We start from the raw sequence: 26,024 nt of genomic DNA, 5'->3' as shown, positions 1-26,024 counted from the left end.
AATGAATGTAAAACTGTAAAAGGCTTTAAATCAAAAATAAACAAGCTAAATCTTCCTTGAAATAATCCCATCTAAGTATTACATCATGCACCAAACATACTAATATATAAATATATATATATATATATATTTTTTTTTTGCCCAGCAATGATAAGCCAATGTGTGTAGATTTATTAGCAAAATAGTAAGATTGTAAGTACTCCTACTGGCCTTCTGGTTCTTGTGTTTTTTTGTCCACAGAAGTTCTACAGAGTCTGCAGAAGTTTTTCCATCCTTTTTGACCAATCTCCATCTTTCGGTGAAGCGGTGGCCATGTGCTCCAACCAGTTGTTTTATTTCAATATCTTGGACTGGATCGTCATGCTATTGTCTGATTGTTTATCTATTTTTTTTAACGTAATATGCCAAATTGGATATTTTTTGTCACTTTAATATGGTTTAACGTGTAAAACATACGGTAACCCAAATTTATCATATTACTGGGACATACCACTACTACATCCCAGCTGGCGATGCCTATCATTTTTGCATTAATACAACGTTAGCCAACGTTGGATCGGTGTGGAAGTGGCGAGTTTAGCTGACTGGGGTCTAAAATTATCGCTTTATCAACGCAACTTTTATCAAAGCACGCTTGATATCTTTAAGACATAACTTCCCTGGGTATAATTGAATTTCCGCAAGATGATGATGTTGTTTTTTGCTAGTTTGTTTTTTGTCATTGTTTCATGTCGTCAAGTTATAGCCTATCTATTTTGTGAGTCGTGCAAGGCCTGGTGCGTTGCGCTTGAAATGGCTTTGCCCGTGGTAGGATTTCTTTGTGGGGTTTTCTTTGCCTGCCTTGCTCTTTGCTATGAGCTAAACGCATCAAGACGTGTTCCCCTTACGACCATCAGCACTCTTGATAACGCACCATGGCCGATCTTCATAGCAACTGTCCATACAAATCTTCAATATATCAGCTAAAGTTATGTAGGCTAATAAAGTTATAGCCTATAGGCTATATGTTTATTTGTTTTGTAACATTTTTTATTTTTTTAATTTTCCCTTTATATCTTAAATTTTTCTGAAGGTGTTGCGACCGTGCCAAATTTTTTTCAACTCAATAACTTACTTCGATCACAAGCACGTTTTAACGTTCGCGTTTTGTCGCTTCTACCTTTTTCTTGACCTTTGCTATGTTGATGTGTATTGTTTTGATATGATGGTCAGAAATAAAAAAACAACTGAACTGAACTGAACTGAACTGAATCTGCATTTTGTGGTGGACCTCAAACATAATAGAAAATCGCTTGCTTAGAAAATTGACCGGAAAGTTACTTTCCTCCCAGACTAAATCCAACCAACTAAAAGAGAGACATTAATTCCATAAGACGTATACAACCAAGCAACCACACGACATTTAACATGATCCATTAAAATTGAACAATTTAAACGCCATGTGATGTGCCTTTCTCCTTTGCTCTGCCGTTTCATTTTATGCATTTCGTTTTTCAATTCAGTGTTTAGATCAGTTAACCTATTCATTTTCATTGTAGATATGACAAGCAGTTATTTTTTTGTTACTTGATAAAGGCTAACGTGTGTTGGCCGAAAACGTTTGTAGCTTATAGTTTATGTTCAATTTTAATGGATTATGTTAAATGCCGTGTGGTTGCTTGGTTGTATATGTCTGTGGTTGAAGAAAGTGACCTCTTTACCAAAATTGTATTAATTCCATAAACATAAGAAAGTTTATTATATATCAGTGCTTTTGATACAACTAAAGGAGAGTTAAAGTTAAATTCCATTTTGTACCTGATTTTCCGTTGTCTGCTGCACAGCCGCGTGGTTTTAAAGTTTTTTTGCTGCAAATCTCTGGTCTGATATTTGCAAAGGCGCCGGTTCGACACCGGTCAAGAGCATGCGACTGTGTCTTTGGCAATATACTTAATCGCATGCCTGCAGGTGAACATGAATATTGGCTTCCTTGCCGTGCTGTCCTAAGTCTTCAACCACCGAGCGCAAACGTGCAAATTGTACCAACGGCACGGGTGGTACAGCCTTGCGCTGCTCCGGTACAATCAGGGCTTTTGAAATGGAAGTTTGGGCTTGGTACTAATACTACCCAAAGCCTCAAATAAAAAACGCTACCGGTACTAGTATTACAATTGTCAAGGATAGAAGTTTTTTTCTTAAAACCAGAAGTCGTCAGTCAAGTTCTTGAACTGCTTAAAAAGTTTTTAGATCTGTAAAATCATCTCGGGTTCCGGTTCTGTACCCTCATCAAAGCTATTAGATACTGTAGCCTGCTGATGCAAACCTCTTGCACAAACTGATATTGATCCAACAAAGTAATGTTTGGAAAGTTGCAGCTCTACTTTCTCACTGCTTTAGTCAAAAAAAAAAAACGAAGAGTGGCCATTGATTTGAAGTCACTGACCCGACCTGGAATCGAATAAAGAACATATGAAGCAGAAGCTTGAATACCACAATTGAAAGCAACAAGATGGTTGCAGGAGTAACGGGTGTTACATTATGAGCTTCATGATATTGCAATCGGAAACCTCACTCTGTCAATCTCGGTAACCGGCCCTGCGTTAGTGGTACATAGCCTCTACAAGTATGCGAAACTGCCAGGATTAAGCTCTGCAAGAAGCTTTCCCATTCCGAGTATTAATGACTAAATCAATCAATATGAAACATTCTTTTTAATTCTTGATTGCTTGTGGAAAAAATTTTGGTTGCTTAGTTTGGTATTTCTCCTGGTGCTACGTTGAATTACGTGAAGTAGACCATATAGCCTAAGCCCTAATACAAAGACACAAATAAAAGCCACAAAACCATGAGCGTCAAAGTCTATAATCTTGTTTTGAAACTTTCACGATATCCACGCCACACAAGCTTGTCAACGAAATCATAAATTAATTGCATAACTTTTCATGGTTATGAAACAATTTTACTGAAAGTCTTTCAGTAGTTTGGGAGCTAAACCAAGCTATTCAAGGGATCAATCTTCAGTGTAGTAATCGTGTTGAGGATCCAGGTACAGTTCCCAGCCAAGCAAGAAGCATCATCTTTCATTTGAAATATCACAAAAAGTCATGTTTCTTTCTATGCATGAAGTCACAGTACAGCAATGCTGGTTTCATCAAGATATTTGACACAATTACTTGCATATTGCTTTGTTTGAAGTTCAAAGTTGAAAGAGAGTAGGGTAGCCGACACCTTTAGGACAAGACCTGATGTGAAATAACCATGAGGTAGAGGCATTTTAAACATCCATCTCTGATTCATGAATGATCAGACACATTAACTTTTTGTGGGTCTGCCAATCTCTGTAACCATTGTTCAATCCTTGCACATCATCAATGCACAGCGGATACGTCATGCTTGGTTGTCGCCACAATCGGTCGAGCGCCTGTTCGCCAATTGCCTCTTCAATTTGGATTTGATGGAGACTGGAAAACAAATGCACTAATGATTTTAAAGTGTCTCTGCTGCGAGATGCAATTACTCAAACAAAAAACAACTTCGTCGACAATTATTACCTAATAGAGCACATCACGAGACTTAGTTTCTCATTGTACAAAAAGCATGGAACCGAGCGCTTAGAGCTTTATGGTCAATTCCTTTGTCTACCCCGCTTGTTCTTATTGAGCAACTACCCTCAGACAATATATCACACCCTGGGTAGAGGTAAGCGATGTTTCCCATCATTCAGCTAAGCCTGGTTCACCCGGGTTCAAAACCCGTGGTCACTGAGTGCGTTTGCGATCGAGATTACATTCCAAAATGAACAGTCAGATTATATGCGTTCCCGGATGTTATGTGATCGTCACCATCGAGGTATGTCTATTTGAAGACGGCTGCTGTTAAACTTTGAAGATTTAGATTACGGGAACGGGAGACAAGGAAGTCAATTTTCCACCTTCACGTAACCATTTCCCTCATGATCCTGAATGAAGGCGGACCACATTCAGGTGAGATTTCCCTTCGACCCTCCACCTGATGGTTTTCACACAAAGATCATACCTGTCAACACAAAGCCAACGGCTAAAGCAGCACAGATGAAGGAATTTGCAGCCAGGACCGACGCAGAAGCAAGAAGACGCCCCATCACCAGAGTGAAGACGATTCCAAACACCTGGACACAAATGTTCAGTGGCAACAACGTCACACAAATGGTCAGTATCAAAAGCAGATAAAGCAAGAGCTTGCGTGATGCTCTGGGCTACGGCCGTGTGACACACGATGAAGAAGTATCAACAATGTCACACAAGTGTTCAGTAGCAACAATTTCAACCAACCGTTCTGTAAACTCAGTGACGAAAATTTAATAAACTGCAAATAAACTAAATGACCATCTCTTTATTTTGGTACGGTAACGAAAGTGCCTTATTAATTAATTAAAAAATTATCATTAAAAAATCCAGATCATGTTCAATAGGACGGTGGATTTAAAAAAAAAAAAATGATTCGGTTTCGTTACAAACGTTCTTCTACAATAATCTTAAAGACAAACGTGAGACGTTTTCATAGCAACCTACCTGGGCAGAGGCGTTGAGCAAACCAGAAGACGTCCCCTCGGACACTGGGAAGGTAATCTCTGCCGCAAATTCGAACCCCACTGCCAGGTACCCAGTCATAGTGAATCTGCAGCATTGTGATGAAACAACAAATGTTTAGAAACATTTAAGTTTTTACTCAGCAAGCCTTCAAAAAGCTCACCAGAAGTAATTGCTTTTCAAGCTATTTCAACGTTGACCCATAAGATGAGTCCCATGCTTGATCCAAGCATCTGGGGATGGGAAGATGAGGTTCTCATTATAAAAATCTTTCGGCAATAACGAGAGTAGGGTGGCCAATTTCTTTTTCTCGGCCACCTTTCCTTCAGCAATTACGCCCACCCAATTTATTACACCCTGGGTAGAGGTGAGCGGTGTTTTTCAACAACCAGCTCAAGCCGGAAATCAAACCAGGGTTGCATAATTGGGAAGCGAGCGCTTTATCCGCTATACCATCCTACCGCGTGGGATGAAGAGAGCCATAAAGAGATCGATAAATGGAAAGTAGCCTACTGTTTTTAGGCATCACTGCGTTATCAATTAAATTGAGGGGTAATCTTCTTGCGTTTTTTAACTCTGGTTCTTGCTACTTTATTCATTCCGTCAGTATGTTTTTGTGTTGTGCCATTTGCTGCTGAACAAGTAGCAGATATGTCCACATCTACCTTTTCCAAGATCCTAACTCAGGCCTGATGCGACGAGTACAAGTCCTGGCCTGATAGTTTTGAAAACTTCAATGATCCTGATCCTGTCACTTTTCAATGATTCTGTGAACATTTGTGTTATCTGGTAACCCTACAACACAGTCCTAAGTCCTTCCAAAAAATGAATTTTAAATGACATGTCAATGTGATTTGGAACTCGGGTTCTTACTACACAGCGCACACCAAAACTAAACCTCACTTCATCTCATGCAGAGGCAAAATCGAATTCTCAATGATCCTGCAGGATCAAGATCTGGATCCTCATTTTATGAACATCTCTGACATGGAGCCTGCTGTTTATCTATTTCAGCTCTCTTGATAAAGCCAATCGTGCTGATTGGCGAAACGTTGGAAATAAAAACTTTTTATTGTTCTTTACACCAGATGGTATCCTATATTACCAAAAGAACGCGAGTCATTTTACTTCTCAAGCTGTTAGTACAATAACATTATAACGACACCAGTATGTGTGGGTTATCTATGTGATCGAGTCATATTGTGTGCTTGCTGATTGTTTGCTGATGTCTTTGCTGAATTGTTTTGTGTCACAATGCGTTCACAATACCTCAAAATAAATTTATTGTTCAACACAATTCGCACCAAAATTGTTGTCTATTGTGATTGTCAATCGATTGTTAAGTTTGCAATGAAGATACGAGGTAGGCCACTCACCCCAATAATCCACTTGTGACGTAAACAACCCACAGATGGCCTAGCCCGAGTGTCGCAGAGAAGGTTCCCATGAACAGCAAGGTGGCAAAGTAAATCCCAACTGTGGTTTTCCTGAAAAGTTTAAAAAATGTTTGTAAAAACAAATAGTGCTTCGTTATTAAAGTTGTCAGCTTAATGCTAAATTCAGATAATATGAAACCAAGGAACTTTTAGAAATAATTAATTAAACTACCATTCAACGTTTTATAGGCAGAGAAAACTTCTTCTCGAACCGTAGAAAATTTCATTGTCAGATCACCGCTTCAATGCGTCTGACAATGAAATTTTCTACGGTTCGAGAAAAAGTTTTCTCTGTCTATAAAACGTTAAATGGTAGTTTAATTAATTAATGATAAAACCTCTTCAAACTACACCTATTCCGTTATGCGTTGTGTAAAGTATACACTTTGAGCCTTTGAGGAAGAGGTTTTGTCCTTTTGCCATATAAATTATCATGTTTCCCGAACTGCACTGAGAGGTGGCTGGAGAGTAGTTTGTCTTATACCTCATCGTCCGAGACCGGTAGAGATTTTGAAACATTTGGTGGATAGTACACTGTATGAAGTAGTAAGATAAGGTAACCTTTTGTCTTTTAAATTTTATCTCTTACTTGTATAGTCGTGTCTTATCCAACCATACTCCGCAGAGTATTGAACCCACAATCCCAGCAACGATAGTTGTCAGACCAATTTGTCCAGCTGCCGTTGAAGAATCCTATAACAGTCATATTGATAATTCATTGCATTACGTCATTGACGACGGTAACAATGGTAACAAAGATAACAATGATCACCATTTTATTATTATGATACTTGATTGCCAACCACTGTTAATACGCTGCTAATTATGATGTATTTAGTTCATCACTCCAACTGTTAACAGAAGATAATGATGAAGAAAATGAGATAAAAATACAATTACAGAAAGAGGTAGTGAAATAAGCAAAATAGTTCAAATACCTTTGTTCGACAGTCCACGAGAACTGGACGAGCGACAGAGACGACAAAGAGATACCAGGTAGGATGGGGAGCATGGCAGAAAATAATAGGAGTCATGTGTGACCGAAAGGTGTCAGAAAAGCTGAAGGAAAAACTCTATAAAACGATGATAAGACCAGCAATGTTGTATGGGATGCGACGGAGACACAGGAAGACACAGGAAGAGAAGACGCACGTGGTTTTTAAGTGAAAATGGGTCGATGGTCTCTGGGGTTGATAAAGCAGAACCAAATAAGAAACAAAAATATCAAAAAAGAAATGCAAGTTCGAGAACTGAAAGATGAGGTGAGAGAGACACGTCTCAGTTGGTTGGGACACATTGTAAGGAGAGAAGAAGAATGAGACGATTGGAAGTTGGTAAACGAAAGCGAGAAACGCCGAAAAGAAAATAGAGAGATTGTGTAGCAGAAGATCTTTGAAACAATCTAAGCGAAAAAAGATCATACTGATGACAAAGTAATGTGGAGGAATCTGGACCGGCAATCACACTTGAAGTGGGAATAAAGCGAAAAGAAGATAATTTATTACTAACTTTGAAGCTCGATTGGATTTCTTCGCTCAGTAACGTCCCAAACGCGTAGAACGAACCTGTGTTAATCCCTGAACAAAGTTCGTCAGTAAAATAGCAATGCAAACAATGGTGTGAAGCGACGAAAGACTGTTGTGAATGAAAAGATCACCAACAGGAAGGTAGTGAGGCACTGGCGCCGACTTATGGAGTTACGGGGTGGCCACGCCACCCCGTAACTGCTGTGGCGGGGTGGCGTGGCCACCCCGTTTAGGTTACATTTCATACTGCAAATAAATGTAATTTGAACGGACGTTTAAATCTTTTTTTGATTATTGGTTTTCGCTTCAAGCAAGAGGTGAACCAATACAGTATTGCGAAGAAAATGATTGTTTTTGTCACAAGCATGATACTCGCGTAACATCAAGCAAGCTACGTGAAGATTGCGCAACACGTGGCTACGAGGTTTTTTCTTGTTGTTGCGATCGTTTTATTTATTACTTGTCATAAGTCATTGTTACATTTGTTAGGTTTACAATGGGATTTATTAATCAATAAAATACAATCTTTCCATTGCCTCCCTCAAAAATCTTTTTTGAAAAAGTTTAAACTGCTCATAATATCGCTGTAAGTTAAGACAGCTATAAAATACTTGGAAATAAAATTATATCGATAATTGACAGCTCCACCCCCTAAATGAATATCTATTTTCAAATTTCATTAAAAAAATGCAATTTTCGAAACTTTTTGAGTTTTATTTAAAAAGTGCACTTAGTAAAGTAGCAGTTTTAACGTTCTGCAAATTTACACGTTTGCATGATTTTATTCGAGGAAAGCTATACTTTTAAAAGGAAAGTTTTGAAAATACACTTATCGTTGCCTTCCACCACCTGCGAGGCGGAGCGATCGTTTAGTGCACTCAGGCGCATAAAAACCTACTTGGGATCTACCATGACGCAACATCGATTGAACCACGTCCTAATTTAAAATATTTATCAAGCTGAAGCTTCACGTTTACAACTTGACCCAGTGGCGTAGCCAAGGGGGGGGTTTTGGGGGTTACAACCCCCCCCCCCTTTAGCACGCGTGTGACATCACGATATTGAGAATGATGCTTTCAGTCTAAAAAAAATTGCCTAATTTTAAACAAAATTGCATTAAAAGAGCGAGTTTTGCCAATACCAAACATTCAAACATCTCAGCCAGGAATTAGCAACAAGAAAACACAGAGACTTAACTTTATTTCCGAAAAATGCCGAAGAAAACATGATCTTATCCTTTTGCTATGCTACCGGACAGCACCATTTTACAGGAATATTCGTACCCACATTTTTGTTGAAAATGCTCTCAGAATGCACCAAATTCAAAGTAATTTTTCAAAATTTTCTGGGGGAGGCCCCCCAGACCCCCCGCCGCTGGGTGGTCAAAACCCCCCCCTTTCAAAATTCCTGGCTACGCTACTGAGTCTTGACCAGTTGATTAACAGTTGGATTGACAGAGCTGCTGTTCACAAAAATACCTTTGCCAAATGTTAAGTGTCAGAGCAGCAACGTAACAATAAAATTCACGACATACCTCCTGTCCTGTGCTTTGTTTTAAAGTTGCTTTGTAAATTATCGAGCTACAAATCTGGTGTGAAAAGACAATTGCATCTACGAAACACGCCGTAGGCCAGGAACACGCTTAGTAAAAATCAAACCAAAACATGCAGTTTGAAAGTTTTTAGGTTGCCATATTGTGCTATCCGCCACCCCATGCAAAAATAAAAGTCGGCACCTATGGACTGAGCCTAGTATGTATTTTAATGCGCCATGTTACGATAAAAGTATACAATAGAAAATATGTTCTTTATGATAGAATGAATTATCTCCTTGGTTACAATGATTAAGCAGTCTATCTAAAGCAGGGGTCACCAACCTTTTTTTGCATGCGGGCCACTTTGGCACTAAGAAGAGCCGTGGCGGGCTGCACTAATAAAATTTTAAGTATGTTCACTCTTATGCTACTAAAATGTCTATCTAAAGCAAGGGTGTCCAACCAGGTCCAACACGTGGCACGCGTGCCAAAGATGGCACGCCGAGTGTTTAAAAATGGCACTCGAGCTCTAGTTTAGCGAAAGTTCATATGCCAAAACGTAAGGTTTGTTACACAGTCAATTGTGTTATTCAAGACTAGGCATGGTTCAACTGAGCTCTGCCAAACCACGTACAAAATACGTATATCAGGAACAACGATAGTTCATTTTTACTCTCGGTTTGAGAAAGATACCTATCCAGCTCTATAGGAGAATGCTCGTTTCTGATTTAGGCTACTTGGAACCACGTCATATCATTGCGATCAGGGATTCTCTGTCATGAAACTGAACAAATCTAAATTACGCAGCCAGCTTATCAACGGATAGTCAGACACAGAGACGCGTATTGCCACTACGCAGTTGACGACCGATCTTTCTAGTTTGGTTGTAAACAAAAACGTTTACAAAGAAGCAGTTTTGGTCGTTGTGAATGATTAATATGATGAAATAAATGTTTTATTTCTTTGTAAAAAAACGAACACTTTTTCAATATTAGAAAAAAAACGATAAATAACAATTACCAAACGTCGGCACGGAATAAGTTATAAGATGAAAATTGGAATGGCAGCGTGTTTGAATTGGACACCCCTGATCTAAAGCTAACACCAACTCAACCAGCACTTACCGTATGAAAGAATGAGTAGAACAGACGGAACAGAGAAAACTAGTTTCTTAATTGAATTCCAGTATGGTTCTTGCGAGTGGGAATTAAGTTGAAGAGCTTGAGCTTGGCTCGGAGGCTTCACTGGTTTCTTACGAACAACTAAAATAAACCAGATTTGAAGAGTTTTTATTAATTTAAACAACTCCAAATAAACTATAAATCGATAATCACAATGTAAGCCTAAACCAGAACATTTGTTTAAAGTTCAAAATGCATCCGATTGACTTTTTGATGAATACAATTTTAAAAATAATTCGTTAAGCCAAACCGGCCTATTAAACGCGGATATCCACAAAGTTTGCAAATTGAATCAGGGCCGGCCTGGTCCGAAAGCCCCAAACCGCTAGACACATATAAAGACTATAATAAATAGATCATATATAGGGTAGTTTAGCTGAGTGGTTACGCTCAAGATCACGAGGCACTGGTTCGACTCTTGGTGTGTGCACTTGAGCAACGCATTTCAGTACTGCTCTACATTCAACGGCACCTAGTAGATGAAATAATTCCCTGGCAACAAGACTTTAACAATCGAAAACTTCACTCGGTCAATCTCGGTAACCGGTCCTGCGTCAAGAGCCTCTACAAGTATGTGAAACTACCAGGAATAACCTGTCAAGCTTTGTCAGTCCGAGGATAAAGATCAAATCAATAAATTTTTTTACCAGCAGCGTTGAAACATCGTCACCAGAAGAGCATTGTTTCGTTATAAATAAAATTGTTTTAAAGCTTCAACTTCAATTGTTCTCACCTAGAATGACCAAGACAGTCAGCAATGTGGCGACCACAGCGACCCCAATGAACATGAAAAGGAGACGATTCGACATTTCCTTGACGTCATTTCTCTCGACGCCTTTTATGACGTAGGGAGGGATGAGGAATCCGACAGCGATCCCAAGCTGAGAGAACACAAATGAAGAAGATAAAATTAATTCAACTTTACACTTCCACCTAAAACTTTAACCAGTCACAGCTCATGCAATATAACAAAATGTTTTTGATGGGACATTTGTACATACAGTGGATGATATCAGACGAAATCTGCGTTTGCGTTTATTAAATAAATCTTGAAAAAACTATCGTAGCCAACAAATACTTAAAACAAATGGAAATTAGGCTGAAGGAACAAAGCCCTTGATTCGATATTGGACGAAATGTCACGCAAATTCTGTTAAAGCGACGAGGAAAACATTGCAAATCTATTTGCTCTGCAACCGCTTCTTGATTATCACAATCCTATGACGTCAAAATACAGTACATGCGTGAAACTTCGCTACTTACTTCGAAGGTAGCCATTAAAACACATGGCTTGTTTGCGAGTATGTTCACTCAACAACATAATTATTAACTGAGTCTTTGTCTTTTTAATTGAGTTTGGAAATCCATTCAAATTCGTTTGTGCAAATATCAAAGGTACAAACAGTAATTGTGTTATCAAAACAACTTTAAAAAGTGACATCACTCTTTAATCGTTCTGTTGTTTCGATAAAGAGCCGCAGAGTGTCCACAGTGAAATGTACAGGCGATTGGAGAAAGGAACGCGCTGAATCTGAATGAATTATCGTTAGAAGTGACAGGGATTACCTGGTTTCCAAACACTGCAAACGCACATGCTGTGGACACTTCCTTGGATCCAAACCACGTGGCGGCAATCTTAGCAGGCATGCCCAAGATGAAAACCTGCACGAGCAACATGTAATTAAGAGACTCTGTCACAGCAGGTGATTTATCTGTTCTCCTTTCAGTACTTGATTTTTTGTCATATCCAGACTTACTGCCGGTAGTTGAAAAATTAGATTAAATGGACGGGAAGGCAAGGAGGCCAACATTCGTGTCCTCCTTTAGCTCAGGCATTCCTGTGTCCTGCCAAAGACACAGCTGGGTGTTCTGGAGCGGTGTCGAACCGGTGTCCTTTCGAGTGTAGTACTAGTTCTTTTACCACCAAGATTTCTTTCAACCAACCAACAAATCCATTATTCAACGTTTGCAGATGTCGAATCAATGTAAAAATGTTGATTTGCTGGCTAATAGAATAATGGTTTCAATTGGTTTCTAGTTGAATTCTTGCTTGTTATTGAAAGTGCTTGTGTTGTAGAGCTCTTTCAACTACGCATGCTTGTGCAGGCAGTAAACATACAACAGTGTTATATAAAATGCACCTTAACTTTGTTGTAATTATTATTATCAATAAATATTGTTAATATCATTAACACGTTAATTAAAATAATATTAACAAATATTGTTATTATTATTATTATCAATAATATCGACGTTTTTTACCTGAGCAATGGCACATATGACCTGTCCCATCATAGTGACCCAAAACAAATGGGGTTGAGCGGAGGGGATCTTTATCAAGGCCCCAATAGCATTGAGGGTCACACCAGTAATGGCGGTTGCCCGAAACCCCTTTTTGTCAAGGAACCAAGTGACAGGCACAATGAGAGGGATGTAGGCCACCATGTACACCACTGACAACCAGTTCACCGTGGTACTGTCGACGTCATAGAAGCTGCATCAATAGAAAACAATCACAAAAAAATTAATTACAAAATTTACACTTTGAATGTTTTAATCAAAAAATCATTTAAAACATTTTCTGAAAATTTTGCTTGATTAATGCGGCGGTGGGGGAATGGAAACCTAATCTCTCTTCTATCCTCAACTTTCAATCTTTTGCTTTATTTAGTTTCAAAACAAAAACACGTTCAAGAATCACTCCTTGAAAATTCAAAACCGTCAATCAGAGTCAATCGTTGTTATCGCATCTTATTATGACGTCAGTTGTTTGTGCAAGAACTTCGCTCCTAACAGGCGCGGATCTAAGAGTTTTTCTTGGGGGGGGGGGGGCAGAAAATTTGAAAATGAATTAAAAAGAAAGAAAAAGATAAAACAGATGAATCAGTGGCTTTTGGGGGTTTTTGATGGCCGGCGGGCGAAGCCCGACGGCGTGTTTGCCAAAGGCGACACCCAGCGGCGGGGGGTCTGAGAGGCCTCCCCCAGAAAATTTTGAAAAATTGCTTTGAATTTGGTGCATTCTGAGAGCATTTTCAACAAAAATATGGGTATAAATATTCCTGTAAAATAGTGCTGTCCGGTGGCATAGCAAAAGGATAAGATCATGTTTTCTTCGGCATTTTTTCGGTAATAAAGCTAATAAGTCTCCATAGCCTATTTTCTTGTTGCTAATTTCTGGCTGAGATATTTGAATGTTTGGTATTGGCAAAACTCGCTCTTTTAATGCAATTTCGCTTAAAATTAGGCAAACTTTATTTTAGAGACATAGAGACTGAAAGCATCATTCTCAATATCGTGACATCACACGCGTGCCAAAGGGGATTTGTAAACCCCCCCCCCCCCCTGGCTACGCCACTGTGAACAATGATACTACGACATATACGATATGCTATAAAATAGACATTAAAACAGCCATGTTCATCAATAAATTTTGCTGGAATGAAAATTGCTAAGCATGCAAAGTAAACTTGAAATCTGGTCCAAAACCCTGTATGCAGTGTTCATGACCAACTGGATATTTGTATGTTTGCAGACGTATAGACTATGGTAATTGATTGAAATTATGATGAAGACTAAAAACTACAAAACAATTCAGGTTTCAGATTGTTTCAACTGACGTCATTTGGCTCAGCGTTGGTTTCAGCTGAGCCAGCTCCAACAAATGTTGCTATTAAAATGTATAATCGATGGATAATTTCAACCAATAACAAAAAATAATTTCCCCCTCCCCACCCCGGAATAAGTTAAGTCCGCTGTGGGACTAATATCAGCTGTTTAGAAGCATATCAAACCATTCAACAATTTCTCACAAAATTTCGGGGGGGGGGGGGGCGGGCCCCCTGGGCCCCCCATAGATCTGCACCTGGCTCCTAAGGTTCTGTAAATACTTCAGAGCAGTGGAATGCGCAAAAGTAAGACCCCCTTTTGCGGGCCCAATGCAAATGTGTTTATAACGTTTATACAAGGTAGACTACCCGTTGAATAAGCGATGGTCCCTTGCAGTCACTGAGCCATGTTAATTGCGTAGATACAATATGTAAAGGTGGAATTGGTTTTGCAAACTTCTTGCTTCTTTAAAATCAAAGTTATAGCTAAAAGTGATTTAAATGCATTCAAACACAAATTGTAAAGTGCAGCGCATTCAAATTATCTTGCGTCTACTCTTAAAAAGTTTGTTGCCCGTACATTGTGCAGAAAGAATATTTTGAGCAACGGTAGAACCCCAATATGCATAAAAGTATATGCATTGAGACCATGAGCATGCATTAAAAATTGCTATCAATCTTACTGTGATACTGCATCGTTTATGATTCCATATTCAATCCATTGGAAAGCATTGCATGCGGAATATAGTGAGAAGATAATCAAAATGGCCCATCTCCTTTTGTAGAGTTTGGTTTCTGCATTATTCTTCATCGATGAATACCCAGTATGTATCTTAATTTCATCGTTACCGAAGGATTGACTGGAACTTTCAGCGTTCTCTTCGGATGTGCTTAGATCTAACATCGTTGTTTGCTACCTTAATCTATAACCCATCCTGGTGCGAGTAAATATTTAACCTGAAAGTACAATTGTCATTTCAAAAGAAATTTAAGTCCACTAAGAAATTTAAGTCCACTTTCATCATTGTGAACCGCGATTGGAATCAAGTCGATGCGCTCCCGACCCTCCAAATAGCGTCTGCAATGCTGCCACCGCAAATTCGGAAAAAGCACAAGATTTAAGAAAAAAAAAGCACAAGATTTAGATACAAAAGCACAAGATTGCAAAATTGAACCTTTGCGACCCATTTTGCGCTAATTTGAAGAAAAACATGACTCTAAAATCAACAGTTTCTAAGAGTCTAGAGAAGATGCTTACTAATCACTGTTCTTTTTTGATTTGTGGTCTTTAATTTAATATCACAAAAAGCTACCGTACATATCATCAGTTTTGTCTTCTTGTATCGAACTTTTAAAATCAGGATCATTCAACCATTGACGATTAAAAGGCTGTTTATACCACTTTTTCGTTTTGGGACTTGGTGAATAATCATTATTTGATGCTGATGTACTCTTTACGCTGCTCTTGTTATCTAGTATCGAACAACACAACCTCTGAGTCTAACGACGAGCACATATGTACCGTACTCTCTTCAGATCAAGTTTTTAACTAATCTTGTCAGGCTTGATTACTCAATGAGTAAAACTGGTGAATATGCCTAAGTACGGTACCAGAAACCTAGTTGCCAAAACCTTTTAGTTCCAGTCCTTAATTCTCTACCAAACTTCAACCATGGTAGGAAGGATTAATTTGACTTTGATCAAAAAACACAAGATTTAGCCAAAAAATCGATCTGAAAGCACAAGAATACAAGATCAAAAGTAAAAACACAAGATCTTGTGCTAAAACACCAGCCGTGGCACCACTGAGCGTCTGCAATAGAAAGGGAGCGAACAAACCTGTTTTGTGAACGCGCGCGACTCTCCTTTCTTTTTTTACACATCACATGGTAAAGCTTGACACCTGATTGGCCAGTTACCGCTATCAGAAGTTGCCGCCCTTGCATTGTTTTGACATTGCCCAGCTGGACTGTTACCTTATAAAACCTATCGGACTGCACAAAAGGTGTTCTTGATTGGCTAATCCGTTTGAAACGTTGCTTTAGCAAAAACAAGTCAGGTTTTGAAAGTAAATGCAAGAAACACATCTTTGCCCTCAAGCTGTAAGAAGCTAACCTGTATTTCTCGGCAAATTTTGACCCAGTTACTGTAATTACTCAAGTGGTAAAGAATATAAAAATATGCATTGAAAGTTTTAGGTTAATCTTGTTTAAATGGAATCATTAATTTAACAGATTTTTTATATGAATATTTACAACAAGAATAAATTTTAAAAACTTGAATTCTAACTAAAATGCAAACAAGCAACTAACTAAAAGATCTTTTTGCTCGCTTTATTATTTCATGTAACGAAATCCATCTCATAATCAGTTTTTCTTCAAGCCACCAAATGGACGTGGAAGATCTGTATATTTTGATAATGAAACAAAAAATGCTTGCCTTCCAGTAACCTTTTAGTGTAGTCCAGAAACATCGTGAGGGGTAAAACAATAAACCCTCGGGCCCTCGGCCCTAGAGGGCTCACACGACGACAACGACGATCAGTTTTTCACTGTTTGACCTTCTGGGGACGATATTGTCTGGGAACAGCGTGAATTTAAGATTGTAAAAAACAGACCCTCGACCCCAGAGGTTCACACGACGAAGAGGGAGTGGGTGGATTGTAGAGTAGAAATAGTTTAGTTTCAAAGCCTTCAATCGATGGACAGAGTGACTTCTTGGAGACGAATCTCAGGAAGTTGGATGCCAACAAGAATTGGGAGATGACCATCCGGTCACTATGCACAGGGCGCTGTTGATGGCAGTGTCGATGTTGTGGCAGTAGCACTGCGGCACCAAACAGGTACACAGTAGGCCTACTCTGCTGAAGAGTAAAGGACTAAAGCTGCTGTACGCAAAGTGTCAGCCCTCGCTTCAAGCTGGAACCTGTCAGATGAGAAGCCAACAAGTGGAGTCAAGTCTGACGCCTGTCGGACACAATTTTCCAGACGTTGCTGTGAGTCTACTTTGCTGTGAGTTTCCGATGGTGAAGAAGAAGAATCTTTTACTGACACGCTCAATTCTCCTATGAGTCATTTAAGGCCAACTGGAAGGCAGTGAATAATTTTCAGACTTGGTGAAATCTTAAAGATTACTATATTTTTTAACATAAATACAAAATAAAAATTATTTTTTTGAACGTTTTTGGAAATCAATCTTTTCCAGTGAATAACAATTCTTCAGGCTTCAGTAGCTAGCAATAGCAATCTTTTTACATCATTCTAGAGTCTAAAGATGTTAAAAAGATGCAAAGGGGAAGCTTTTGTTACGTCACAAGTTAACGTTAAATTTCAACAAAGTCTCACTTCGGACAGGTCTGAACTTCATTGCCATAAAATCTTCATATAATTCCAAAATGTACAATTCCAAAATATTCCACATTGTAGACTTATTGGTATACTCCCTTGCTTGTCAGATAAGCTGATGATTTACACGTGAAAGCGATGAAACGAAATAAAAACAAACACTGGAACTCTAAACGTGAATGTACATCGAAAATCTAGAATTGCATTGTTTCTAAAGTAATTGTCTCAAGCTGTGCAACATGAATTCTATCTCCATGGGAAATTATGTCGTGACAATTAAATTGGAAAACGCTTCCAATGAAATTTTTGATGCAACATTGCACATGTGTAGGCCTTCCAATCATGCACGTAGTGGCCAAATCTACTCAAATAATAAAATCTGTTTTTTTACATGGATTCAACGACTGCAAACGTAGAAGCAATGTAGAAACACGTATTTGCTCACTGACCTACACAAACGATCAATCTTCAGAAGGCGTTGCTTTGTGATGGGAGACAACTTGATTAATGATTATATCAACAAAAACGTAATGCATCATTCCACCATCGTCAGACATTTAACCAACGTTGATATTACAGCAATTCCTGTTCGAAACAACCAGAAGTGGACAACTGGACGTACTGCAGACAGGAATGTCACACAGCCAGCAAACAAGTTCGTTTTTATGTTGATTCAACGTCTGCAGGCAAAAAAGAAAATAAAGTGTAAAAAAATACCGAATTGCTGTTTGGGTGAAATAAGTTCATGTTGTTTGGGCGGAACTAGAGCCATCAAAAGTCAATGAAGTCAAAATATTTTAAGGATCTCGTTTATGCACGAATGAAAGAATAAAGTTGTTTTCAGCACCTAGGGGTCTGTTTTTAAGAAGTTTATAGGTCAAAATAAAGTCAAAATTTGTCAAGTTATGGCTTTTGACAAACTTTTTGTGTTTCTTGAAAGCAATTTTTGTCAAAATCCTCGTGGAAGCATCGTAAATCAGGAACTGCGACACAATTAAACCATATTAACCCATAAAAGCAGGAAATATGTCACAATGCCCACTTAGATCAGCAGTAACTTTTATCGCAAATTGTCCATTGTTTATTCATTGTTACGTATTTAAATAATTTTTATAAAACATTCCCTCTTCACAAACGTGGTCTTTTCGAAGATCTACAGTTTGGATTTTAGGAATATTCTACTTACATTCTGTAACAAGTTACAAAAATGCCTAAGCAAGCTAAATCGTCTTCAGCAAAAGTTAGACAGATTTGTCGAGATTTTCCTATCGCCAAAAAACACGACGCACTTTTTATAATCCATAAAACAACTTGACTTTTCAACAAAATATTACGTTTGGGTCTAAAATCGAAAAAATATTATGTTTGGGTAACTGGTATCAATTCAAGGAAGAACTGTGGCCTCTACAAATAAGCAATTTCGTTAGGTCAAAATAAAATCAAAATTTGATACAAATGAAGTCAAAAAAAAATTTTGTTAGATCAAAATAAAAATGGCCCTACTTATAATTTAAATCATACAAAGGCGCAAAACAAGGTGCTCGGGTTCGTAACTTTTTCCTCTTCAACGGATTGGTCATGTTTGATCAGCTGTGACCTCCCATATGAACTGCCTCCATTTTATTCTGTCTTTTGTTTTTATTAGTGCTTCCGGCATGCTTTTTATTCCGTAATTTGCTTAATATTGTCAAAATATTTCATTTTTTGTCGTCCTTTTGTTCGTTTGCCTTGCACAATCCCAGTCAACATAAGCATCTTAATTATGACGTCAAGAGAACAAGATTTTCACAGCTCGCGGTTGGATGAGTTTGCGGGGGAAGGGGGGCCAAAGTTGGGGTTTTATCATTCAAGGGTTTCATTCTTTTCAAAAATGTTTCAACCACAGCAATGTAGGCCTACGTACTAAAACAACAATAGAACTGTTAAGTCGCAGGATCCCTCTACCTGTTACTAACTAGCCTAAAAGTCATCGCAATGTAACAGCGAGGTAGAAGACTAAACGGAAGGTTCATGTGATAATGTCAGGGCCAACGTCTGTTGAAAAACTTGCAAAACAGGCTCGTTTGGCTGTTTACAGCTTAGCAAGAAATCAATGGCCACAATATCTATCATAGCTACCTCACTACCCAAATTGTACAATATCTATCACTAAATAAAACAAGAGTGTAATTCCAAAGTTGCCTTATGCTTAAGATTAGCTGATGTAAGTGATAGTATCCGACCCTTACGTGGAAGGAACATAATGATGATGATGAAGCGAAAGTCTAAAATTCATGATGGCAACACTCTTCCTTCCTATCTTCTCCTTTGTCAGTTCCTCTACAGTTAATTGTGATGCATTGGTTTGTTATCGACGTTAGTAAGGAAAGAATAGATTGGAAAATTCATCTCAATTTATAACAATACCCCAGTTGATTGTAGCCTAACAAGTATTTTGTTTTCTTCAATGTTGGGGATTTACCATGGGATTTATTTGCGTCCATTTCTCTCGAACAATGTTTACAGCTTCCATCCAAGTCAATTTCTCTCGATCATTCTTTAAAAATGATTGAACTTTCGTAGATAGTTCAGTTTATTCCACCATTGACATGTACCACATAGTAGCCTAACACCAATGGGGATGACAGATTTTTATTAAATGTACAGATGAAACAAGAACAATTACGAAATTCAATTTCGTCTTCGGTATTTTATTTGCCTCAACTGCTTCTGCCTTATGCTTAATGTTAAAATTTTTATGTTTTTGTTTTATTAAAAAAATTGATAAATTAAAATGACTTGCGTTATTCTGGTGGGTGTCCGACGTTTTCTTCGTAAACAGTTTTTCGTAAAACAATTGTTCGTAAGCAATTCTTCGTAAAACAATTGTTCGTAAGCAATTCTTCGTAAAACAATTGTTCGTAAGCAATTCTTCGTAAAACAATTGTTCGTAAGCAATTCTTCGTAAAACAATTGTTCGTAAGCAATTCTTCGTAAAACAATTGTTCGTAAGCAATTCTTCGTAAAACAATTGTTCGTAAGCAATTCTTCGTAAAGCAATTCTTCGGGCATGCAATTGACCGTAATACTAATTGTTCGTAAACAAATGTTCATAAAAGTTAGGCTACAGCTTTTTTTTAAAAAAACAGTTACAATTGTTTACGAACAATCAATTAGGGTAGCCTATATGCTAGAGATGTGCTAATTGTGCTTAAACACATAATTGTGCCACTGAAAGAAATCTGCAGCTCCTTGCCCGTTCAAAGCACTGGTATGCTGACGGCACCTTCAAGACAGTGCCTTCACTGTTTGGACAGCTTTACACAATACACGGACTGACGGAAAACACTTCAGTGCCTCTGGTGTATGCCCTGCTGGGGGACAAAAGGAGATGGACATACATTCATGGAGTTGTTACCTGCTGTTGCTGTTCCAGAGACAATCATGACTGACTTTGAGATGGCCATGGTCAATGCAGTAAGCAGAGAGTACCCACTTTCAACTCACCGTGGCTGGTTCTTCCATTTGTGCCAGTGCATTTGGAGAAAAACGATGGGAATGTATTACCAGATGTTGCTCAGCCAGTAATTGACTACTTTGAAGACACTTGGGTTGGGCGCCCAGATCGTCGTCAAGGGCGCCGTCCTCCAATGTTTGCAATTCAAATGTGTTTGCAATTCAATGTTTGCACTGTTTACGAACAATTCACCTATAATCATTCTGGTGTATGGACTACTAGGTTACCTCCTTGTGTTAAAGATGATTGATACCTAGCTTTTACCGTGCTGACTGACGAAACGTCGGCAATAAAAGCTAGGCTGACTGACGAAACGTCGGCAATAAAAGCTAGGTATCATCCTTAACATCATGGGGTAACCTTGTAGCCCATAGTCACCAGAAGAACGCAAGTTACTTTAATTTCGTTTTATGTTGTCCAAGGTAGAAAGTTACCATTCGCATATCGTTTAGTTTTTAGTTACTATTTGAAATGAGAAAGTTTTATTGTTATTTTTTCTCTGGCTTGTAACCGCAGTGCACCAAGTACAGTAGACAACTCCTTAAATTTTATTTTTTATGTTATTCTCTCTGAAAATGCGCATTGTCTTGATGCGCGAAACATCAGTGAAGCAATAAAACAACTCGTCTGTTTCTGCCTTCACTTTCGCATTCATCAGATGAACGTATTCTTGATGAACACCCAAACATTTCAGCATTTATAAATAAACAAATAAAAAAAACTTTCAAACATTTTCAACACACCGTTGTGTGCTCATTAGGAATAGCCTCCCAACTACATCTGCAATAGCACTGCTTATATTTACAGACAGTATATGCAAAAAAATAAAATAACAATTAGAAGTTCAATTTGCAGTGACTCTAAAATTACTCCTTTGAAATTGTGTTTCGCAAAAAAAAAATTTTCGCGGTATGTTTTTATACAGCAATTTTTTTATCGTAAACAAAAAGAAACATGAGCATAAAAGTTCTTTTAAAAATCAGAAGTCGTAATTTAAAATGCTTGGTTGCTTGGATTCATTCCACATAGAATGCTACAAAGTCTTGAATAGCAAAGGCTTGGGTAGCAACTAATAAATTAAATTCGATATGGAAATCATACAAAAAGTAAAAACTAAAAATATAATTCGTTCAAGCAACAGCTGAAAGGGTCGACCTGGAGTCGCTTCAACAGCAGCCACTACACCAGACCTCTAAGAACTCAGCATTGACTGGAAGCAGTACTTTACAAAAAAAAAACCTTTACAATGACCTGCCGCTTCTCATTGAGAAAGTCAAAAGACGAAGATTGCAGCTGACAGGTCACTACTTTAAAGAAGTCAATAAGGTTATTCTATTTCTTCCGGCCGCTTTCATTCGGACATGCACAAGTGGGGCCTGGCTCCGTCATCAGAAGGCGAGTGTGGTGCCATTGAACATACCGCAGAACATGTCATCCACCACTGCCTAACCCACCGGCCTCCACACGGTGCGCATGGTCTGAGGGTCCTGGACGACGAGACTGCTGAGTGGCCGATGATTTCCTGCCCTTCAATCTAGCCTGGAAAGATCTGCTCATACGCCGATGATGATGATTTAAACTTCTGGGGCCGAGAGTTTATCCTTTTACCACCCCAGATTCACGGTGTTTCCGAGCTCCGCTTAAGATTCTCTAATATTTTCTTCTTTAAATACCATAAAGAGATAATTGATAGCAACTTGATAGGATTGAATTGCATAATACAAAAACAATGCATCAAATAAAAAGATAACTACATAAATTCGAACGTTTTCGGCAAAACTATCTGCTCTCGTCAGGAAAATAACTTAAATCATCTAAACAAAAACATCAAATATTCGTGAAATGTTTGAATTTATGTAGTTATCGTTTATTTTATGTATTGTTTTTGTATTATGCCATTCAATCCCATCAAGTTGCTATCAATTATCTGTCTATGGTATTCAAAAATTATCTCCCTACTAAAATTATAGCCTATTTTTCTTTTTTAGAAACCAAATTACGGCAGTAAAAATCGACAGGTAAAAATTTGTATCCATCTAGTTACTCTAGTTAGTCTAGTAGAACAAGACGCTTGAGAGCAGAAACACAAACTGTACAATTTGGTGTCGGAATGTGGGAGATGGATGTTTGCAATCTAAACGTTGATGGTGTCAGGGTACGGCGAAAGCTTCAACCGTTTGCTGAACGTTATTCTCTGCTTTTTGGATCTGTATGTTTTAGTCGTTACAACCAAACATGTTACCACTTTGCTTTTAGACAGCAATGCAATGCAAAGTTAAAAGTGATAAAAAAGAAGAGCTTGTCATATAAATGTTGATTTATTAATGAAAAGTGTCATAATGCGAATCAGAGCGACGGCGTTTCATTTCCTGCTCTAACAAATAAACTGTTTTCAACTTCGGACTGGCCCATTCAAATTGTTTTACCCTGTGGTCAGTCGCTACGCAGTGGTCCATGTAGAATTTGATTCTTTGTGACTCATACTGGGCGCTCTTCCTCTCTGCTCTCATTTTAAGTTTCTGGTTGCTTTATAAAATTTAAAAGTTCTTTTTTCTAATTTCCAAACGCGATGCGATGTTTTTGTTTCGAAATCAAATTTAGGTAATGTGAAACCAAGAAACTTTAAGAAATAATTAATTAAACTACCATTCAACGTTTTATAAGTAGAGAAAACTTTTTCTTAAACCGTAGAAAATTTCATTATCAGATCACCGCTTCAATGCGTGATGGAAATCTACAGATAAATCTGCATCAAGCATTGCAGAGTGCAAAAAACAGTGTTGCAGAACGCGTTTTCGAATATTAAATTCTCATCAGTGCAACTACGTTTATGAACGCAATAACAACGGTTAAATTTAAACTCAATGCAATACATTACAAACATTATAAGGACATATTCTCAGTGTTCAATTGAATATTAATAAATCCAGAGACATCAGAAAATCACTTCCCGCATGCAATTCCAGATTTCTCTACCTATAAAACGTTGAATGGTAGTTTAATTAATTAAATCAAATTTAATTTTTCATGTTTGATTCTATTACATCAACAATAACATAGTCCTGTGTTCTGTCATATTAGACGTAACTGTTAAATGTTACCTCATTGACAACACGTCAGAATGATTGCACGTCATCACTTGCCGCATCTTGTGATAGTTTTAAATTATCTCATATTGGGGAATGTACCTTACGTTGTTTTTTCTTCAAGATGGAAACATGACAAAGATGACCAATGGCTGGGTTAAGCTCAACTTTCTAAGAGTAAATTATTTTATATTTACCGATATTTACCCTAATTTTTAACCTGACAACTTTGACATAGAACAATTTTTAAGGGTGGAGATTATCTTCTTGGCATTCTGTCGTCACAATTGCTTTGCTTAACTCTGTAAATTTCAAACAGTTCAAACCTTTTTATTTCAAAAGTGTAATTTATCTCAAATTGGCTTTGAAGCCGTAATTGCAAGACGCGTTGGCATCCTGTGTTTTGTTGTCACGTGACAGTGTGAGAAGCTGCACTTCTATCATCATGATGCATGCCTGTCACACTGCGATGCACTATTAACACGTCATAGAGGTGAGCAACAGCCATCGGACAAACAACACAATTTGTCAAACTTTAGCTTTTGTTTACGATTTTAAGGATTTTCTTTTCTCTTTTTTATTTCTTGCCATCACAAACAAAACAATTTTCTAAAGCTGCCAACGCTCCAGTTCCTCGCTTTTGCGTCTGGGTTTCTGTCGTTTTATCAAGCAGTCATTTAGTTTTCAATTTCAAATCGTCGCTTCCATTGTCGTTGTTCTACAACAAAGATGTGCAGAAATTAAAAGCCCTAAATGTTTTTTGTATATTTCTGATTAACATAATTGCGATCCCAGATGATAATTACATTGATTCAACGTCCGTTACGTGCAGGATTATTTTACTACTTTATAAAGTTAACGGACACCTCAGGTATGAATTTTTCCAGAACGGATTCATCTTGCCCTGCATAAAACTCTAAAGTCTAAAGTAAACAGAGTGGTTGAACAAAGGGCTTGTCTCTTTATTATTTTAATGTAAGCAATGTTTAATTTTCCTTTTCAGTTTCCACGAAACAAAAAGTCAACAAAAAATTGTGCACTTCAAATGAGGTTTGCTCATCAGAAACCCAGATTGAGCAGAAATACAAAACTCGATGTGATTTATATTTCTTGTAGCCTACACAACGGACAGCAAAACCCGTCATTTTCACATTTATTCAACGTCTGCAGACGTAAAATCAATGTATCAATGTAAAAATGACGGATTTTACTGTTTGAGACAATGTTAGCCAAACTCGTTGAAATTAAATAATTTCTTCAAATTAAATAAGATTTTATATCAAAGTTTCTCTTCCACGGCCAGATGAGAAACCGATCAAAAAAACTACAAAAAGACAACTAGATAACTACAAATACTACTTTAAATAACCAACTACCAGTAGCCTAATAATAAAATAATAAAGCTTAATTGATAAAGTATTAATTAATGAATTAAAATTTAAATAAAATATAATAAGTAATAACCAATAATTTAACTAACTAATAAATAACTACCATAAGATAACTAACTACTATAAAGAGATAACTAAGTCGGTGAGAAGTGGTAACAGAATTGCCGCAAGTAAAACATGCAGGAACCCATAATATAGTTATTAATAACTAATAATAACTAACCATATTAACTACCATAAAATAACTAACTAGCCCACTATAAGGAGATAACTGAGAAGGTGAGAAGTGGTAGCAGAATTGCAGCAAGTAAAACGTGCAGGAACTCAAAGTTATTGTTGACGCAGATCACCGCATCGAATCCCAACCAACAAATCATTGCTTTCTAACATTGGTTCAACGTTTGCATACGTAAAATCAATGTAAAAAGATACCGCTTTGTCAGCCGGAACGACTGACTAGCCGTCGCACTAATATTACCGGACAGTTGATCAACGTCGGAGTGCAAACGTCATCGCCGATGGACAATGTTTGAACATGAATAATGAATACGCGTAGAACATGGACGAGACATGAACAAACAGAACAAAGAACATGCATAGAACAACATCCGAATAAAGATAATAATAATGTCATGGTTTTTTATTGTCGCTCTACAACAGATAATGCCTTTTAGCGACGGGGCTCATGCTTAATTTTATATCAGCTTTGCGATGTTGTCACATTATTACCCGACTTAATCTCACTGCGCTATGCAGGATAGAACACAATCGGTACCGCTTTTAAAGTCTTCGGTTTGACCGAGGCCACTTACGGCGGCCTCGGTTTGACCCGATCTGGAATCGATCTCAGATCTACAAATACTAGTGCCGAAGGCGAA

The 26,024-nt window shown here is 37.9% G+C and overlaps 1 protein-coding gene across 1 annotated transcript; it reads right to left on the bottom strand.

The window, feature by feature from the left end:
• Positions 1-2,832: 2,832 nt before the first annotated feature.
• LOC145774259 (choline/ethanolamine transporter flvcr2a-like) lies at positions 2,833-14,780 on the bottom strand. Its single transcript, XM_082585454.1, has 11 exons — positions 14,513-14,780; positions 12,487-12,718; positions 11,791-11,886; positions 10,958-11,105; positions 10,168-10,305; positions 7,493-7,560; positions 6,573-6,676; positions 5,924-6,034; positions 4,530-4,635; positions 4,015-4,126; positions 2,833-3,440 (listed from the first exon to the last, which is right to left on the bottom strand). Exons 1-11 carry the CDS (start codon positions 14,731-14,733, stop codon positions 3,367-3,369), a joined length of 1,410 nt encoding a protein of 469 aa, XP_082441580.1. The 5' UTR covers positions 14,734-14,780; the 3' UTR covers positions 2,833-3,366.
• Between the last annotated feature and the right edge of the window lie 11,244 nt (positions 14,781-26,024).

The sequence above is a fragment of the Aplidium turbinatum genome, chromosome 7 (assembly GCF_918807975.1).
Source record: "Aplidium turbinatum chromosome 7, kaAplTurb1.1, whole genome shotgun sequence".
In the NCBI taxonomy this organism is placed as follows: domain Eukaryota; kingdom Metazoa; phylum Chordata; class Ascidiacea; order Aplousobranchia; family Polyclinidae; genus Aplidium; species Aplidium turbinatum.
Note: the sequence above shows the minus strand (reverse complement) of the source record. Positions and strands in the feature narration are given on the sequence as shown.